The 14,314-nt window shown below is 50.9% G+C and overlaps 9 protein-coding genes across 9 annotated transcripts; 2 read left to right on the forward strand and 7 right to left on the reverse strand.

Annotated features, from left to right (window-relative positions):
* Nucleotides 1–48: 48 nt before the first annotated feature.
* On the reverse strand, nt 49–1,172 carry JR316_0000940 (Eukaryotic translation initiation factor 4E-1; the record flags this gene model as incomplete). Its single annotated transcript, XM_047886754.1, has 5 exons — nt 49–378; nt 434–547; nt 602–665; nt 726–919; nt 975–1,172. 5 exons carry the CDS (start codon nt 1,170–1,172, stop codon nt 49–51), a joined length of 900 nt encoding a protein of 299 aa, XP_047754500.1.
* A 606-nt stretch (nt 1,173–1,778) lies between these two features.
* JR316_0000941 (Solute carrier family 25 member 40) lies at nt 1,779–2,715 on the forward strand (the record flags this gene model as incomplete). The annotated part of the gene is made up of 3 exons (XM_047886755.1): nt 1,779–1,936; nt 2,000–2,627; nt 2,683–2,715. 3 exons carry the CDS (start codon nt 1,779–1,781, stop codon nt 2,713–2,715), a joined length of 819 nt encoding a protein of 272 aa, XP_047754501.1.
* A 134-nt stretch (nt 2,716–2,849) lies between these two features.
* Nucleotides 2,850–3,935, reverse strand: JR316_0000942 (Vacuolar morphogenesis protein 7-like protein; the record flags this gene model as incomplete). Its single annotated transcript, XM_047886756.1, has 1 exon — nt 2,850–3,935. One exon carries the CDS (start codon nt 3,933–3,935, stop codon nt 2,850–2,852), a length of 1,086 nt encoding a protein of 361 aa, XP_047754502.1.
* A 436-nt stretch (nt 3,936–4,371) lies between these two features.
* JR316_0000943 (uncharacterized protein) lies at nt 4,372–6,039 on the reverse strand (the record flags this gene model as incomplete). Its single annotated transcript, XM_047886757.1, has 1 exon — nt 4,372–6,039. The coding sequence occupies one exon, from the start codon at nt 6,037–6,039 to the stop codon at nt 4,372–4,374; it is 1,668 nt and encodes a 555-aa protein (XP_047754503.1).
* An 872-nt stretch (nt 6,040–6,911) lies between these two features.
* On the reverse strand, nt 6,912–8,011 carry JR316_0000944 (Erythromycin 3''-O-methyltransferase; the record flags this gene model as incomplete). The annotated part of the gene is made up of 2 exons (XM_047886758.1): nt 6,912–7,748; nt 7,820–8,011. 2 exons carry the CDS (start codon nt 8,009–8,011, stop codon nt 6,912–6,914), a joined length of 1,029 nt encoding a protein of 342 aa, XP_047754504.1.
* Nucleotides 8,012–8,265: 254 nt separating this feature from the next.
* On the reverse strand, nt 8,266–8,655 carry JR316_0000945 (uncharacterized protein; the record flags this gene model as incomplete). The annotated part of the gene is made up of 1 exon (XM_047886759.1): nt 8,266–8,655. The coding sequence occupies one exon, from the start codon at nt 8,653–8,655 to the stop codon at nt 8,266–8,268; it is 390 nt and encodes a 129-aa protein (XP_047754505.1).
* Nucleotides 8,656–9,650: 995 nt separating this feature from the next.
* Nucleotides 9,651–11,063, reverse strand: JR316_0000946 (5'-AMP-activated protein kinase subunit gamma; the record flags this gene model as incomplete). Its single annotated transcript, XM_047886760.1, has 6 exons — nt 9,651–9,806; nt 9,861–10,037; nt 10,086–10,328; nt 10,385–10,584; nt 10,635–10,793; nt 10,838–11,063. The coding sequence occupies 6 exons, from the start codon at nt 11,061–11,063 to the stop codon at nt 9,651–9,653; spliced, it is 1,161 nt and encodes a 386-aa protein (XP_047754506.1).
* Nucleotides 11,064–11,117: 54 nt separating this feature from the next.
* JR316_0000947 (Protein ssh4) lies at nt 11,118–12,919 on the forward strand (the record flags this gene model as incomplete). The annotated part of the gene is made up of 3 exons (XM_047886761.1): nt 11,118–11,406; nt 11,460–12,458; nt 12,534–12,919. The coding sequence occupies 3 exons, from the start codon at nt 11,118–11,120 to the stop codon at nt 12,917–12,919; spliced, it is 1,674 nt and encodes a 557-aa protein (XP_047754507.1).
* A 513-nt stretch (nt 12,920–13,432) lies between these two features.
* Nucleotides 13,433–14,122, reverse strand: JR316_0000948 (uncharacterized protein; the record flags this gene model as incomplete). Its single annotated transcript, XM_047886762.1, has 2 exons — nt 13,433–13,480; nt 13,577–14,122. The coding sequence occupies 2 exons, from the start codon at nt 14,120–14,122 to the stop codon at nt 13,433–13,435; spliced, it is 594 nt and encodes a 197-aa protein (XP_047754508.1).
* Nucleotides 14,123–14,314: the final 192 nt, after the last annotated feature.

Raw genomic sequence — 14,314 nt, forward strand, 5'->3', positions numbered from 1 at the left:
CATAATCTTGGTAGGTACAGCAATGATAAACATATGTAAACACAGCCTCTAGACAATCAATTTCTTTGGTTTGCCCTTTTTCTCAGAGTCTTTGTGCGACAGAAATTCAACTTCAGTCGCAAGTGGTCCTGCAAGTCGTGCGCCTTCAGGATATCCGAGCACACTCGTCTTGAAGTGCTTTCCTACGCCCTCAATGCGTTCTCGTAGAATAGTGTTCGCCTCGTCGTCCGAGGCAGACGGCGCCAAGCGCGTCCATATCGAAAGTCGGTAGAACTGCGGTCGTGTCGATACGATGACTCCCGTGATTAACGACGCAGAACTACTGCCATCCGCAGGTGCGGGTGACGGGTCAAAGGTCTCGCCAATCGCAGCGAGCATCTGCGAACAGCATGAGGACATATTATGATGGGGCTGTGCTGGGACTAGTCCGTACCGTATACAGCCACATTTTATCAACTTGGCCGCGATTTTTATCTTTTGGCAGCTGAATACTCCATTTGCCACCGTTCTTGTTTGCTTCGTCCTCCCAGGCAGGGATGATACCATCCTAGGAGGGGGTTGTCAGCCTGTGCGCTGGACAGCAACATCGATGTCGATTCACCTTGAACAGATAATAATTGGCCTTTTGAGGAAGTTGCGAAGGTGGTATGATATTGTTGTACAAGCTAAGGTGATGTCATTAGTCAACAACCCGTTAGGCAAAGGAAATCACAGATGATGCCCACCCCCAAAATTCCTCTACACTATCAAAACTGATTACGCGCTTGATATCCTCCATCCAGCCCTGTGCAGCAGCAACGCCGGGGGTCTGGGGGATGACAGGGGTCTGTGGAAACGCTGACACAGGTGTTTGTGGCATGTTGCGACCTTTAGTTGCGGGTGAGTCAAACCAGAGGGTCCATGGAGAGTACAAAGGGTGCTGCATGATGCGACTGAGTAACAAAGCGGGCAGTAGCACCAAGAAAACAGTCTACCTTGACGTTGAAGTTGGAAGGATCGCTGAAAACGGTTCTGATTCCCTCAGCCTGGGCCTGCATATCGACTTCTTGGATCTCCCCGGATTCCAAATCATCATTCTCAGAGGTGACAGGAGGGTGGTCAGCAAGCGCGGCAGAGAGCGCAGCTCTCGACGCTTGGAGTGCGGGGCCGGTCAGAGTGGAAGTTGCGCTCATGATGATATTCTATGCAAAAAGAAAAGACAAAAAAGGGACAGTGATGCAATAAGACGGAAGATAGTAGAATTCGCTGTCGCGATAAGAAGACGATGTGTGCGAATTACAGATATTAAAGATACGGAGGGGATTTTGGGCAGATATGGGAAAGTTGGAGAAATAAAGGCGCTGGTCGCGGTTTCGTGGTTTTGGTGAGAGTGAACAGATCCAATGATTTTTGTTTAGCAAGTGCACGTGATGGTTGCGGCATTTCGGAGATTATATTTATCAGATAAGCAACTCCACATTTACAGCTTCCGACTTTGCCGTCCCGTCTCGCATGCCACCCTCTTTCTCTTCCACCATTCTCTTCTGAATTTTTTCCTGTTGAATGGATGCCTTCCAGGCGAAGCTCGTCGCAGCGGCGACTGGCTCGACCTTGACTGCATTAACCAGTCCGTGCTTCCTTGTTTTCGCCCTTTTTTTACTGACAACCACCCAGTGACCCCATTCGACCTGGTAAAGACCCGGCTGCAGACCCAGCCCCCCGAGACACGTCCTCTCTTCCCTCGTCCACCCGTTAACACCTGTTGCCAACCAAACAATGCAGCTTCGTGTGTTAGAAACATGTCCTCGATGGCCAGAACGTTACCCGCAGAGGTCGTCTGCGTGTGGGAAGGCGGTCTGTTCAAGACCGAGCGTGTAAACGGCTTTTTCGATGCATTCAAACATGTCGCTAGGGCAGAAGGCGTACGAGGTCTCTGGAAGGGCGCCGGCACGACTCTGTACGCTTCGTAACCATTTTTTCGCTCTCAAGGTTTCTGATCCGGCCTATTTTTATGTTCCAGTGTCATTGGTGTTCCCTCTTCCTCGGCTTACATTCTCACATATGACCATCTCCTGAATGTCATGCTACCACCTCTAATACCCTCGCAGACCATGGTACCTCTTTTCGCTGGTGTTATAGCTCGATCTGCTATAACTTCAATAATGTCGCCGTTGGAACTTCTCCGTACCAACTTGCAGTCAACTCCTCTCTCGGCAGACAACCCGCACACCGTGCGCTCAGTGCTGAATTCATTTCGCACTCTGGTCCAGCAACAAGGTTTTACTAGTTTATGGCGCGGCCTCGGTCCTACATTATGGCGAGACGTCCCGTTTTCTGGTTTCTATTGGGCGAGCTACGAAACATGGAAGCGCAATTTTGGAAAATATGGTTACTCTGGAGCTTGGGTTGCTTTCCTTAGTGGTGCTATTAGTGGAACTTCTGCAGCATTGATTACTTCGCCCTTCGATGTGCTCAAGACGCGGAGACAGGCTCTCATAATGTCATCCTCTAACCACCATGTTACGCGCACATTGCCACTTCTTGTTCAGCTTATTCGTGCCGAGGGAACATCAGCCTTGTTTACTGGTCTCACCCCGCGCATTGCCAAAATTGCCCCTGCCTGTGGCATCATGATTGCCTGCTTCGAGGTGTGTTTAATCTACTCTACAATCTTTCTACGCATCGCTCACCTGTCGTGGATAGGGCGTCGGTAAATTCCTCACAAAACCGTCATAACGTTGACTCTACTCCTACGCCCCCATCTTGTTGTTATATAGACTACACTAAATGATCCACCCTGTAATATTAACCTGTTCTGTAGAGCACGACTAACTACATACACATTACACCCATCCTCTGTACATACATCCTCATGATAATTTGTTCATCTGCTTGCTCGCAGAGTGCAGTTTGCCTCCAACTCTGTCCACCTCACCTGATAGATCGTCTAGCATCTCTATCTGCAAAGCAATCTCACTTCCAATAGCTTCCCCAAGGTGTCTTTGCCGCTGCAGGATTGTTGTCAGTTGTGAGAGTTGGTTATCCTGTTGTTGAATCTGGGTTTGCTGCATGCTAAGCAGGCCGACGTTGTCCAGTGGACGCGTAACCTCCGTTTCCTGAGGCGGGGCACCGAAGACGCGTCTGGCTGGCTTGGTCGCTGCGGGACCCAGCAACGCTTCTCTATCCGCTTCTGCCGGCCTCGTTGACGAAACTGCAGCCGCAGCAGAAGAGGTGGTCCCCCCGGGTCTCATGCCTGTCTGGCGGGCAACCGACACAACGCGACTCAGCTTCTCGCAGTCATCCTGCAAGCGCGCGACCATATCCGTACGCCGCTGCAGTTCACCCTCGCTCATACCACCCATTCCTAGCTCCTGCAGCCCGCGTCCAAGCGTACCAATCCGGGATAGCACACCAGCCAGTTTGGATTTTGCCCCGACGTTGCTCTTGTGTGCCGAGACGACATCCCCACGATCGGAGAGCGCATCGCGTCTGTTGATATCCGCCCACACGTCCCGCAGGCGCGCCTGCAGCTCTGCGTGTTCGTCAAGCCATGACGCAGACGTGAACTGGGTCGGCGCAGCAGCCCCGTCGTTGCCCAGTTTCCCAATGGGCACCCCCAGAAACTCTTTGAACGCATATGTTTCTCGCCATTTGTCCTCCTTTGCACTGACGATGGCCCGTAGATAGGCTTCTAGTCCCACGCGTCGCTCCTCCAAGGCCTTGTTATTGGTGTGGGAACGCAGGATGGAAAACTTGTGTTTGGGTGGAAGCGTGCACGGTGGGGGCACCCCTGTTGCTTTGGTGAGCTCGGCGTGGAGGTCATCGAACTCGGAATAGCGGCGCCACATTTGCCATGATCGGACGTGAGCTTGGATGTCGATGCGATAAACTATGTGTGGTTTGGGGGACGTACGCTCTTCGTAGCCTCGAATAAAGACAGCTTGGATGGCGGTCATGATCTAAGTTGCGATACTGCATTGACCACATGTGAGTTATCATGTTATGAAGAGAGCCGGCATACTGCTAGTACATATTAATACAACTTATGACGCATGATGCTGATGTCGATGAACCACAATTACCAGGATCCTGTAAATTCGTTCATAATTTATGTGGTATATCTTTCTGTGCGATAATGTGCTTTTTCCTTTGCTCGAGATGATATTCCATGTGATATATGTAATATAATACAGTCTATACTGTATGCAAACGATTGTATAAAATCCAAGAGAGCGAAACAAAACAGCCAAGGTGCAAGAAAAAAGAAACGAGAGTGAGATTAAGATTAACGACAAGGGTATAATTTGGTCTGTGTCCGTATATCATCGAAAGCCAACGAAAGAATAGAAAAGAACACGAAAACAATGTAAAACGCTCTTGGAGATGTGACCACTATCGATTGTTGTGCAAGATATGGCTCAACCCTAGAAGAGAAGATGGAGTTTGAGCTTCTGCTTGACTATGGGATTTCTGTCCCTGCCTTTCACCACCGCGGTTAGAAATCGATCCTGAATGCGAGCCTACTGGCGGCTGCGATCGTACGTCACTGGAAGAGTGTAGCCAGAACCGCGATGGGTCCGCTGGCGCACCTAGATCCGACGACGACGATGAGACAGGCCGAAAAGTGGGCGACGTGCTTATTTGCAAGAGCAATGATGCTGCCGACTCATCCTCCGGTGTCCGGATGCTGGTCGATTCCGACCTGGAGCGGGCGACGGATGCGTTACTGTCGATCCCTGTGCTCGAAAATCCGGATCCAACAGTGGACCCAACCATTGAGGAGGTGGCAACGGGACCGAGATTTAACTGCGGTGGGATTGTAGATGAACGAACGGTATCAAAGTGGATAGATGCAGGCGGAGAGGGCAGATATGACTTTGGGACGGGGGATGGGTGGAGAGTGAGTGGAGAAGCCGACGAGGAGTGCGAACGAGTACGAGGTGGGAATAGCTGCGGATCTATACTAGCGTTGTTGGGGACTATGTCAGGCATCCATGAGGAGATAGGAGGGAGGCGTTCGGAAGATTCATTGGGGGGCAAAAAGCGGTTGTCCGAGTGGGATCGATGGTGTGGGCTGTACTCGGCTGAAGATGGCCCAGAAGCCCCAGGATCAGCGATGGCCACAGAGACAGAGACAGGAATAAAGTCATCTGGCTCTCTACAAGGTGATGAGACAGACGGATTATCATCAGCAGCTGTCCCCGAGTCTGACCGACGAGGGATTTTAGACTGTCGAATGGACTTGTCGGAATCATATTGTTGCTCAGGCTGACTTGGTCGGCATGAATCATGAGCAACCTCTTCGTCGTCGATGTGAAGACCTTTCCGTTTCTTGGGCTGAGATACAGAGCCAAGTCCAGTCCCACATTTTGGACATGCGGGCCAAAGGTTTGTCATGTTTGGAGAGACTGACCGAGCTGGCGCTGGGGGCGAAGGCATGGGCATTGGTGTAGAAGTTGCAGTCATGGCTGAGGCTTCCAAGGCAGCAACGCGCCCAAGAAGATCCTGGAGGAAAGCCACGGTCCTCACAAGGATCTCGAGCTTGAATTCCTTCTCTTCCTTCTTTCCCGAGGGTTTGGGTTCGTTGTTTTTGCCCCTAGATTTTGCCTTGGCAGTGCCACCCTCGTACTCGTCGTCGTCGTCTCCCTCTTCGTCAGAAGCCACTGTCGGTTTCTGAAGCTGCCCGTAATTTATTGGCACCAGCTGCTTGAGAGTGGCTAAAGCATCATTAATTTTTGTGCGCCTGGCTTTCTCGATTATAGAATGATTGAGCCGGCGTTGTGCTTCTCGAGCAGAGCGAGAAAGGGGCCCTGGCTTACGACCACGTTTGGCAGGTGGGGGAGGAGGCTCGAGCGATTCCTTTGTTGCACTTTCCCTAGGGGTGTAAGGCTTCATCGGAAGAATAGCACGAAGCTGTGAATGAGAAGAGTTTGCCGGCTGAGACTCTCCGTCACTGGCAGTAGCGGTGGCTTTGGAAGAGACAGTAGGTACGTTACTGCGCTTTGCGCGTCTAGGGGGGTTGCAACTGGCAGTGTAAATGTCTCTGGGCGCTTCCGGCATTGGAGAGTTGGCGGCGGCGGGGGAGTGAAGGGAGTGACGTTAGCGAAAGGACATTAGGAAGGAGACTTTATTGGCGTTGTAAGACTCAAGTAGCAATCGTTCCATAGTCGGGTGGTAGGAGCTATCCTGGGCTATCTAGGAGTGATTTAGTTTGCTCGTGTGCCCAAGAAACGTGCAAGAGATATCTCGCCGGCACACGACCACGAAAGCCATCTCGTGATTGGCTGGCTACAACACACGTTCGCCAGCGAAAGTCCCGCAGAGAGATCCTTGATCCTTTCCAATGCCCCAAGCGGGGCTCCTGACATGCCTAAATTTGCTTGGGCCCCTTCAGCAATCCATAAGCCAGGGCACGTTTATTGATGACCGCCAGAGTCCTCAAATAAATCCTGTGAAATCGTGTACAGTTCTCGAGTGTACGAGGAAAAAACCATGTTTACTTACGCTATATCCGCGTCCTTATCTTGACAAGAAGATGGTTTCTCGTGGATTCCATTCAACGTTGGTATTGAGTGAAGAGTGGTGGGTGGTACTGAATCCACAATCAATCAATGAATAGCTTGTTTTCACCGGACTGTCGCAGCTTCTCAATCTTGGTCCTTGGTCCTTGACGGATCAGCGAGTATGTAACTTGGACTATGAGATTCCAAGCACCATCTTTCTCTTGGTTGGATAAATAAGACCCGCCGCACGCTAAACGAAGTAACAACAGGTCGAAAAGCGAGCAACGGCCCGGAGCAGCACCTTGGGGGCTGTGCACCTGCGTCCATTTATGGTTATCGCGACGCGACCCAACACAGCGGGCCAGTTACAACCTGGTTAATCTGTAATTACGGACTCCAGATGGGTGGATCTTCCATATTTTTCTTCAGTTATTCAGCGTCTACGGTATCTACCTTGCCACTGACAATCACAAACCTCGCGCCTGCAGAGGCATACCAATCTATTACTTTCCCAAGGACCCACCATCCCCACCCTTGTGTCTTCAGGAATCTCGAAAAACTGGGAAATACGTCGTCTGTGATATCTTCTAGAACCACATCACTATACCCAATACGTTTCATTTGCGCAACATAGTCTTCCTTGGAAATCACATTATGCCGGGGCATAAGCCGCAGCACCGACACCAAGAACTGGGTCCGACGCGTCTTTAACGCGTCAGAAGAAAAACATATGTCGGCCAGGGCGACAGTGCCGCCCCGTTCGAGCTTAGTGTATGCCTGCTCCAGAAACAGACGGCGGGTGTTAAAGTGGTACGCACAGTCCAGCGCTAGAATCACGTCAAACGTCTCGTTGGAGAGGGTGCTGAGCGGGTGAGCTGGGTTCGCGCGGTCGGTGCATATCGCGTCTGCATGGTACAAGTCCACGATGGTGTCTATGTCGCGGAGCGCCTGCAGCTTGTGGACGCGGTCGACAGAGCGTTCGTGGTGCACTTCTAGACTTGTGATGCCCACGAGATGGGATATTCGCGGCAACGACGGCTCGGAAAGAAGGAACAAAAGAGACTCTCCTGTGCCGTGCCCGACATCTGGTAAAGAGTCAACTAATTGGTTTGGTTGGGTGGTGGTGGAAGGTAATAACCTAACACTCTTGCCCCTGTGCGCAGTTTGCCAGCCGCGATTAATTTTAGCGCGAGAGCTACGTAGCCACAACGGTATAAACTCTTTTCTTTGCCCAAGAAAGCAATTGACACCAACCTCGACATGCTTCTGGAAAGCTTTTGGTGTTCTGAACGGCGCAATTCCATGAATTAGAATGCTTCAAATACACCAAGTCGTACCTTCCAATACCCCATATTGAGCCATTCGGTGGCAGGGGGTAAATTTGGATCTTGAGAAGGCGCCTTGTTCAACGTGAGATGAAAAAGCCCGTATGGATCGTTGGAGCGCATTCTTGTCGATGATAATACGAGAAGAGCAATGAAAAGGAGGACGCCAGAAGCAAGGAAAACATTTATGCCAACGTCGCTCATCGTGGTTGTAGTCGGGGAAGATGCACCCGGTTCAAAACAAGTTGTACATAGATAGTATTAAGCTAAGTGAACAAATTTGGTTGACAGCCGTGGGCTTCTGCGCATCAGTCAGGGCACAGATTTTCATTAATAATGAACTCACTTCTCTACTTGTCAAGTACATTTGGCAGTGAGGGCGTCAAGAATAGCATAATGAGCCTGCTTCATAGTCGATGCAATATATGGCATCAAAAGCACAAACCCCTAAACCATGGTCAGAGTGTGATCCATCGGAAGAGGGCAGGCTGACTTGCTTTCAAAACTACGACCTCTGTATATTTGGTACCCTCATTGACTTCTTCTACTCGTACAGTGGAATCCATGTGCGTTCCTAACCCAGCAAATACTTCTGTGTATCTCCCATCTTTATCGTTTTCGAAGCCGCATCTAATTGTAGTCTTTGATTCGAGCAGACCACCCAATAGTGGCAACATTTCTGTAACGGTGAACCACTTTGGATCGTTGGGATCTGCTTTGGCATCTTGGCACAGAGGACTGAGTTGAATGGATTGAATCGGGTCGTGAACGATTTGCAAAATCTCTTCCTTTGAAGCTGGTAAAACCTTTGAAAACACGTAGGTGCGGGTGATTATAAAGGGCCACATAGGGAGAATATATTATGGGGAAAAAATATACAGCTAACATTGCCTTATTTACGGTTTGACGGGGGGTGGTATAACGTTTGAAAATCTCACGAATTCCAGTATTTGGACAAGTAGGTTCATGCCTCATTGACATTCATCCCTTCATGGACTCTGATGCCCCCGCCGAGCTAAACCACTTTTGCACGGACGACTTTCGGCATGCTCAGCATTCACTTGACAGTGAGCGGTGAGTAATTCAATGTAAAACTCACTTTTCTACTTGCTGCATTTGGAAGTGAGGGCGTCAAGAATGGCGTAATGAGCCTGCTTCATAGTCGATACAATATACGGCATCAGAAGCACAAATCCCTGAATACAACACCATAGTTAGACTGTGATTCATCGGAGGAGGGCAGGCTTGACTTGCTTTCAAAACTATGACCTCTGTAAATCTGGTACCCTCATTGACCACTTCCACTCGTACAGTGCAATCCATGTGCGTTCCAAACCCGGCAAACACTTCTGTATATCTCCCATCTTTATCGTTCTCAAAGCTGCATCTAAAAGTGGTCTTTGATTCGAGCAGGCCGCCTAATACTGGTAATCTTTCTGTAACAGTATACCACTTTGGATCGTTGGGATCTGCTTCGGCATGTTTGTACAGAGGACTGAGTTGAATGGATTGAAGTGGATCGTGAACAATACGCAAAAGTTCTTCCTTTGAAGTTGGTAAAACCTTTGAAAACACGTAGGTTCGGGTGATTATAAAGGGCCACATGAAAAGGTTATGTTGTTGGGAAAAACATACGGATTGACGGGTCGGTGATATAGGGGTTGAAAAATCTCACGATTTCCAGTATGACAAACAGGTATAGATGATTGTAGAGATACACGAAAACAAAGTACATTGTGTGAAAAAGATGATGAGAAACACACCAGGGGCATTAAGGCAAGAGAGTCAATGTTACAATCCGTAGATATATGGTTTGCGGTGAGTAGAGGAAGAAAAAAAAAGGTCATGTTCTTGAGCTGGAAGGTTTTGCAGATTTAGAATCTTCTTCAGGTTCGAGACCCTCGCCAATGCCGACTTTGCCGATGACATAGCGAAGGACGTCACTGAGGGTGATGATTCCCAGCAGACGGCCTTTCTTGCCGCCGCGTTTCTCTTCCTCCTGCAGAAAATATATATATTAGAGGTGAAAAATAGAGGAAAAGTGGGAGCGTACATCTCCCTCGACGACGACAAGTCTGTGTACTCTGCGCTTTTTAATTAATTGCAAGAGGGTGCCGAGGGAGTCTGAAGCGGTGCAGATAACGACGCCAGGAAAATCTGGTGATCTCTGATTGAGAGCCTCTGATATTTTGAGGTCGAGGGACTGGTATGCACCGAGTCGAACGAGAGTCTGGGAATGGATGTGAGATGGGTTGCGGGGAGAGGAGATGAAACATACGATGACATCAACGGTCTCATAGAGATTGACGACGATGCCCTCTTCGTTGATGATGGGGACGGCGGAAATAGACCGTTCTGAGAACATGTGTACGACATCAAAGACGGGGGTGTTGAGAGTGGCAGTTGCGATTGGATAATAGGGGTTTTGGCCCTCTGGGACATCTTGGGGGAGCTGGGCGACATAGGTACCTATTTTGAGCCTGCGCAGGGACTGATTGAGCTGCTGGATCTCCTTGCTGCACTGATGGAGATGGATGAGCATAGGAACTGAGAGAGAGAGAGGGGAGAATGACGGACATTTATGGCGATAAACTTGAGAAGACGGTACTGGGTGAGAACAGAGACGATAACCTCGTGGCCTGTCTCTGTGTCATTGTCGAGAAGAGGGAGTCTACGAGCATGGGTCTGGATGAGAAGCTTTGCTGCATCGTAGAGGGAGCTGGAGGGATGCTCGCGATGGAGGGGCGGCTGGGCTACACCGAGCTCATTTTCGATATCTAGGGCGAGAGATGGGCGGCGATGGCAAGAAATAGCAGAGAGAAAATACCTCGGAGAGACTCGAGACGAAAGGTCTCTACATCTGCGGCAGCATAGTCGTAGGAGGCGGTGCGATAGTAGTACTGGATGAGATGGATGATATCGAGGACTGTGAGCATGCCTGCGAACCTAGAACGGTCGCTGTTCCAGAGGGGTGCAGATACGACGCCTGGGGGAGATGAGCAGGGATGACAAGAGAGAAAAGGAACAGACCATTGAGGAGGAGACATTGGAGAGCCTTCTTGACATTGAGCTTTGTGTCGAGGACGATGAGACGGAAGCTGACGGGGAAAGCGTCGTAGGAGGAGTGGCCCTTGAGAAAGGAGCGGATGGCGGCGAGGGCGGCGTCGTGTGCCTCCTGGAGAGGGAAGGGCGCGTGCGAGCCAGCCCTGCGTCTTGTGGATGGCTTGCGACGGGCCTTGGGGGAGAGAGTGGCCATGACTGATCCTGGGAGAGATGTGATAATCACAACACAACTCTTTCCTCAACCTCCATGTCCGCTCAATTCCCCGCCGCTGCCCCACAGCCACCCTCGGACCCTCTGCTCGTCCTTCTTCCTCTCCTCATCGTCCTCTCCACCTTTCTCCTCCTTCTCCTCACTTTTCTCATATGCGCCATCATCGTCCGCCGCCGTCGCGCCATCATTCTCAGCGACTCGGACGGCCCAGTAGACCTTTCCAGGGAGCACCTTCTCGAGGCAGACGGTGGCTTTGACAACCTCGAGGCCCGTTTTCTAGAGGACGCCTCCGACTCTGCCCGCAGGGCATATCTCCGTGCCAAAGGTCCGTCAATCTCTCCCATTCACCTTGCTACTGGTTCTCATCTTTCTCTCCAGAGTATCAGCTTCAGTATCCCCCAAATTCCCTCCCAACAGACATAACCCTCTCCCAGTTTCTCTCAATACAGGAAAAGGGCGTCTCTGCCTGGTGTTTCGAACCAGACTATGAGACAGTCAACTCCCTCCTCGTTCATGCCAGGACTGAAATCACCTTCCTCCCAGACCCCGCCTCTTCCTCTTGCGTCCAGTCAAATCTCCCCCTCCCAAAACTAAACGAGGTCTACTACTGGGAAGTAAAGATGTTTGACCTTCCCCAGTCCACCACCGTCGCTGTCGGTCTCGCCACAAAACCATATCCTCCCTTTCGTCTCCCAGGTCTCAATCGCTACTCCGTAGCATACCATTCAAACGGTGACAAGTCACACAACTATCCCTTTACCGCAACGCCATTTGGACCTCCTCTCAAAGAGGGCGATGTCCTCGGCGTAGGCTATCGTCCCAGAACAGGCACCGTTTTCTATACCCGCAACGGTCGCAAGACAGAGGATGCCTTCATTGGCCTCAGCAGGTGGAACCTCTTTCCCACAATCGGCGCAGATGGTCCTTGCAGCGTACACGTTAATCTTGGCCAGGCTGGTTTTGTCTTTATCGAGGCCAATGTAAAGAAATGGGGTCTAGCTCCCAGTGTTGGCACTCTCGCACCGCCACCAGCATATGGCAGTGAGCGTGGTAGCATCCTTCTTGATGTTGGTGGTCGCATACGAACAAATCCTGATGGCACCCCATCTACCTCTTCCTCTCCATCATCTCCTCACCGTCATAGGTCTCGTCGACCAAGACAATCCTCAGCGCCTGGCGTCGCATCACCCTTGCGCAGTTCTCTCCTTTCAGAACCTCCACCCATGACCCCTCCGCCTCCAATTACACCCATAGACGAAGCAGTCGAAGATGACTCTTCATCAGACGATCCGTCTGCCCCTTTGCTTAATAGAGACCCCGGCAGTGAAGGTGTATCTCGTTCACCTTCTCCGCCAATTTCTCGTCCTCCCGACGCAGGTGCGCGTAACCCATTTACCAATCATCGCCATCGCATATCCTCATCCCTCTCTCATTTCGCCACCTCTCTCTCAGCTCCCTCTTCCGACTTGACGGTACATCTCCATCCTCCTCCAGATTCACCAATGAGCCCTAACATCAATCCTCCCACCCCCGGTGTTCGTGATATTCATCTCCAGGCAATCTCTCCTGGCCATCGACGCGCAGGCAGCTCTGGCAGCTCTAACAACAACCCTTCTTCTACCCCGACCGACCGTCTCACCCCCTCCAGTCCCTTGACCAGACGGGATCCTCCCGCATACTCGCCTTTGGACGCATACACTTATGCAGAGGGAGTTCATATTGATCTTCCAGCTGAAGTTATCGCTGCTGCCTTGGAAGGAAACAGCGTCCCCGCCGCGTCTATTGGACAGTCAAATTCTTCCCAACCCTCAGATAGACGTCGGTCTAGAAGGAGATGATTTACTACACCCGTCAGTTTCTCAAATCAAGTTTTTTTTTGTGAAATTGACTACCTTGTATGAACACTGACTTGTACTCTAAGCCATCTGATTTTCCCTGTAGCATTTTCTTATCATTTTTTAATTAGATCGCTGCACACACTTTTTTTACGCTTTTCTAACTGTCCTTGGAGTGCACACTACAACTTGTTTTACTACCTGCCTTTGGAAACATTTCCTCCCACATTGTTCCTCTAGTATTTATGATATGCAAAAAGTCGTTCAAATCAATTCATGATCATCGTCTCTGGGAGCGTGAAGAAGAGAAGTAAAAAAATGCGGGGTGAACGAAGAAAAAAAAATAGCTATGGTACATAAACTAGTGTGGTGGGGTTTGAATAATTTAGTGAGCGCCTCTTTCCTTCTCCGAGTCCCGAAGCGGCTTTGATGGTGTTCGTACAGCAATCATGCTTGATCGTTTTCCGCTTCTCGTATGTTAGAAGCAACTAGCAATGGGACTACGTCGTCGTCGGTCTAGGCGGCGGTGGACTCCTCACTGAATGGCGATGTGACCGGGATGACCTGGCCTGTCATTCGCGAAATGGAATCAGCATGGACGTTACGCGTGCATGTGGTACCCCCTCATCGAAAAAACTTTGAAGCTAAAACGACTCTCACCTCGAACCTGACACCGTCAACATGCTCGAATTCCCAACCGACGGGATACCGGTCTTTCCCCGGAAGCAGCGCTGCCCTCGGCGCTTCTGTAAACATCACCACACCACCCGACACTTCCTTCACCAGTCCGCGTGGCTCTGATTGTAGCAGCACAGACGACCGCCGCTGGTCCTTTTCAGACACCACAGGCGTCACAGGCCGCACATTCGACGCGTCCGAGCCAGACGTCTTTGAGGAATTACCACCACCCCTCCTCGGCCCGCAGCAGCACAACATTGCGCGGGCGCTTGCCCCCCACGACTCCTTCCTCGTCCGCTTGATGTAGCACAGCCAGCTCACAAAGGCGACGACGAGCAGCACGATGACCATCGCGATCCCGATGAACCGGTGCATCCCTGGCTTGTTGGCGTAGGTCGTGTTTCCGCTCCCTGAATCCGAGTCTCCTGACTGGTTGCCGACTATCGCCGCTGTGCCGCTTGGAGGCGCACAGTATACGTGCCCCGATGGACACCCGTCGCTCTCTCCGTCTGCTCTTGGGAGGAACATTTGCTCTCGCGCGCAACGAGGGGCCTAGATTTTACAGAGGGAGGAGGAGGAGGAGGGGTGGCGTACTAGCGAAGGGACGGGGATGGTTCGAAGCCACTTTTCGGTAGTAGGCCTGGAGTATTAGTAGTAACCTGCATACTTCTACGCTAACCGCTTTGGTGCGATGATGATTCCATGGCGGCTGACGATTGT

The sequence above is a fragment of the Psilocybe cubensis genome, chromosome 1, assembly GCF_017499595.1.
Source record: "Psilocybe cubensis strain MGC-MH-2018 chromosome 1, whole genome shotgun sequence".
Classification (NCBI taxonomy): domain Eukaryota; kingdom Fungi; phylum Basidiomycota; class Agaricomycetes; order Agaricales; family Agrocybaceae; genus Psilocybe; species Psilocybe cubensis.